Source organism: Arachis ipaensis, chromosome B04 (genome assembly GCF_000816755.2).
Source record: "Arachis ipaensis cultivar K30076 chromosome B04, Araip1.1, whole genome shotgun sequence".
Classification (NCBI taxonomy): domain Eukaryota; kingdom Viridiplantae; phylum Streptophyta; class Magnoliopsida; order Fabales; family Fabaceae; genus Arachis; species Arachis ipaensis.
In genome coordinates this window covers 131,827,560-131,831,704 of record NC_029788.2, presented here as the reverse complement: position 1 = coordinate 131,831,704, position 4,145 = coordinate 131,827,560, and the positions used below count along the sequence as shown (strand labels likewise).

Here is a 4,145-nt window from a genome sequence, read left to right as displayed (position 1 = left end):
ATCATCACTCTAGATATTTTTTCTATTGAATTATAAGTATAAATATCTTTTGGCAAATAATTTTAAAGTAAGTAGAATGTGAAATTACTATTTTTTTTTTATTATTTAGAACATAGTTTTCTATTAATGCTGTTGCCCAAAAACCAACCAGAGTGTGCAAGTGCTAAAGTAGGCCCAAGCTTTGAACTTGAAGGCACTCACACCACCATGTCCTACAATCACTTGTACCCATTTGATGCCATGGAAGAAGAAGAAGATTTCTTTGATGAAATGGATGAAAACAACCATGCTGATGGTGGTGTTGCCGACGATGATGCTCTTGATGAGTATGAGATGGTAACCCCTTTTCTTTTTCTGTTTCTCTTTCTTTGAACCCTCTCAGTTATTCATCGAGTTCATATAAAAACTTTTTTTTTTTAATTTGTTTATTTAAGAGAAAAAGGGGCTATTTGTTTTCATGCTCATAAGGTGTTTGATGATTGTTGCAGCTCACTAAGGTAACTGATACATCAGCTGCACAAGCAAGGAAGGGAAAAGACATTCAGGGTATTCAGTGGGATAGATTGAACATATCAAGAGATAGTTACAGAGTTACAAGGCTTGAACAGTATAAGAATTATGAGAATATTCCTGCTTCTGGGGATGCTGTAAATGAGGTTTCTTTTTTTTTAATATTTTTTTGTTTTATCAAACCCTTTTCCTTTGGGATTATGGGGGGCAGGGAAAGATGCAGAAGTAAATTTTGTTTCTTTGTCTCTCAGGATTGCAAAAGGTCTGTGAAGGGTGGAAAATACTATGATTTTTTCTATAATACAAGAATGGTTAAACCTACCATCCTTCATTTTCAGGTTTGTTTGATTTTTCACATGGTGCTCGGACCTTGTTGCTACTTGATTTTATTCCTATTATGTTTGTTGTATTGTTGATAAGTATTGTAGTGTTGCTTGAGGAGAGTACATGGCTGAAAAGTTAAAAAATGAATGTAATTCTTGATGAAAGCCACTAATTAATCAGTTGTGAAAGATATAAGCTGCTATAGATTCAATATATACATAATATTTGGTGGTTCTGCAGTACTTGTTTGGCAGTCTTGTCTTGTACAGCTGCATTTCTTCATATGATTTTATTTCACTTGTTGGTATTTCATTATTGAGGAAAGAAAACCGATGATCTTCAAATCTATTACTGTTTTATCTAGCCCTTTGAATGCTGTACCGGTATGTTTAGAAATTGGATTAAAGTTGTTTTTGTTGCTATATACATAAAGATTCAAACATTTATCAATTTGCATTTAACACTCTATTGTTGCTTCTTTTTTTAGTATATGGTTTTATTGATGTAGGTTTGGGCAGTTTATTAATTACTTTTCAAGCCTAATGGGTGATGATGTGTTTCATTTTTTGTCGGATTCAGTTGAGAAACTTAGTATGGGCTACTTCAAAACACGATGTCTACCTTATCTCCAATTACTCGGTCATGCATTGGTCATCATTAAGCGGCAATTTGTCGGAGATAATAAATTTTGCTGGACACGTAGCCCCAAGTGAGGTAATGAAATCTCTTACACAACTTTGTTTAATATTCATGATTTTAGCTTTAGTTTCATATACATTAATAGTTTTGTCCTTTACACTATGCATCCTTTGGTTTTGTAGAAACATGCAGGAAGTCTGTTGGAAGGATTCTCACAGACCCAGATTAGTACTCTGGCTGTCAAGGATAATTTTCTTGTCGCCGGAGGCTTCCAAGGAGAACTTACTTGTAAGGTAAGTCGACATACTTTGGGACTTTATTATATGCATATCGTTTTGGCCTCTTGATACTTCATTAAAGATGAGGTCACTCTATCTATTCATTGAGGATTACTCCTTTACTATTCTTTTAACTGGTCATATATTCAATGCCAAGCTGTATGAATTATTATCAGTATATGGGTTACATATATTCATTTTTCTGTGCTTTTGGTTATAGTTTTCCCTGTTTCTCTTGATAGTGGTGTCATCTTGTTCTTGGCTGCCAATTGTATTGGTTGTACATACTGTTTTTCCAGTTTTGCTCTGAAGAAATTGTTGATCAGAGTTTATAATGCTTATATTGAATGCAGTTTTTGGACAAGAAGGGAGTAAGCTTTTGTACGAGAGTCACCCACGATGATAATGCTATAACAAATGCAATTGACATATATGACAGCTTGAGGTATTATATGCCATATTTTGAGTATCATACTGAACTGTCCATTCACCCTGGAGCATTGTTTGACATGAGAACTTTTGCAGCGGTGCAACTCACTTTTTAGCTTCCAATAATGATTGTGGCGTGAGAGAGTATGACGTAGAAAGCTTCCAGCTTTTGAATCACACTCAGTTCCCTTGGGCAGTTAATGTGAGCACTCTTTGAGTATTCTAACTGATGCAACTTATTTTTTTCCTTGTCATCTCTTCTTTTTAATTACTTCTCAGCTCACTCTCTAGTTATACTTCCATCGATGTTCATCAGATTATCTTATGAGTTTTCTTGCTTCACCATGAACTTCAACTGTTTGAGTTAGTTTTAATCGCAATTTCATATGAACTTGATTCCTAACTATCTGCTTTTGATGCAGCACACCTCAATCAGTCCAGACCGTAAGCTAATGATTGTTGTTGGAGATCATCTAGATGGATTGCTAGTGGATCATCACAATGGGAAGGTACATAGTTCATATCATTATGTATTTATTTATTGAACTTTTCAATTGATTTTGTCCTGGTTGATGGTATTTTGATTTTCCTTGCAATGGATCAAATCCTTCAATTTGCTATGAAGTTACAATTGCTATGTAGTATAGAGAGATATAGTGAAAGTGAATACTACGTCGTCACTTCATATTGTGCCAAGAGTTAAGGAAGCAGCTTCAACTGACATCTTTGTGAATTGTTTGATTATTATTTTAGACCGTCTCATCTCTCGTTGGTCATCGAGACTACTCTTTTGCTTCTGCATGGCATCCTGATGGACGTGTCTTTGCAACGGGGAATCAGGATAAGACTTGCAGAGTATGGGATGTAAGAAACTTATCATCTCCAGTTGCCGTTCTAGTCGGTAATCTTGGAGCAACCCGGTCTATTCGATTTTCGGCTGATGGTCAATTCATGGTGGTCGCTGAGCCTGCAGATTTTGTGCATGTTTATAGTACGAAGGCAGATTACAGTGAAAGGCAAGAGATCGATTTCTTCGGAGAAATTTCTGGTGTTACTCTTAGTCCTGATGATGAGTGTATGTATATTGGAATCTGGGATAGGACTTATGCAAGCTTGCTACAGTATAATAGGAGGCATTCCTATACACATCTTGACTCCTACTTTTGATTTCCTTCCAACATCTGGATAATGTTAATTTATAGAGCATTATCAAATCCTAGATCCTTTTCCATTTCTTTTTTCTTTCCTTTTTTTCTTGCTAGTGTATTTTATATTTTTATGTAGGTCTGTTTGATTAATGAAGAACCACAGTATCATAAGATGTTTCTGGTCAACAGTACATTTTTGTATAGTGCATACTTACTACTCATAGTTCATCAAAGAAATCAACCACTGTTTTCTCTGTCTTTCTGATATTTTGGTGTGAGCTCACTTGCTACCTATCTGAACTTTTTGATTATCTTCATATGTAACCTTTGTTAGCTATACCAAATTCTGTGGCATAGATAATTGTGCTGGCTTATCAGCAATAGTGATAATATGAGGAGTTTGCTGTCAGTGTTCAAATCTAAACCAAATTAAATTGTTCATTCAATCTAATTTAAACTAAAAATCGATTAAAGTTGCACTAATTTAAATTTATTCAGATTATATTTTTAACAAATCGCATGAATTGGATCGAATTTTAAATATATTTTTTAAAACTGATCCAATCTAACCTGCAAGATGAATATAATACTAATATTTGTTGAGTTAAGAATATAACTAACATATAGCATCCCTATTTCATCATTTAATGAATAAATGAACATTTTTTCTTCATTCTCATTTTTATTTGAACAGGTGCGAGAATTCGTCTTGTATATATGTGTCTTCATTCTAACACCAGGAAAATAATAAAAAGATGAATGAAGATTTTTTTATAAATAGTAAGATATTGATTTCAAAAAAATATATGTTGTTTTA

The 4,145-nt window shown here is 34.0% G+C and overlaps 1 protein-coding gene across 4 annotated transcripts in view; it reads left to right on the top strand.

Moving 5' to 3' along the window:
• Positions 1-3,595, top strand: part of LOC107635616 (uncharacterized WD repeat-containing protein C2A9.03) — a 4,324-nt gene extending 729 nt beyond the window's left edge. The window contains exons 2-10 of one of the 4 annotated variants that reach the window (XM_016339135.2): positions 152-336; positions 489-647; positions 762-848; positions 1,414-1,548; positions 1,656-1,766; positions 2,105-2,196; positions 2,277-2,382; positions 2,603-2,689; positions 2,934-3,595. In XM_016339135.2, the coding sequence (XP_016194621.2) occupies positions 152-336; positions 489-647; positions 762-848; positions 1,414-1,548; positions 1,656-1,766; positions 2,105-2,196; positions 2,277-2,382; positions 2,603-2,689; positions 2,934-3,347 (1,376 nt within the window). In that variant the 3' untranslated portion in view covers positions 3,348-3,595. Of the gene's footprint in view, positions 1-88; positions 337-488; positions 657-761; positions 849-1,413; positions 1,549-1,655; positions 1,767-2,104; positions 2,197-2,276; positions 2,383-2,602; positions 2,690-2,933 lie in introns of those variants that run through there. The other 3 variants (XM_021122221.1, XM_016339134.1, XM_021122222.1) reach the window with 3 other exon arrangements.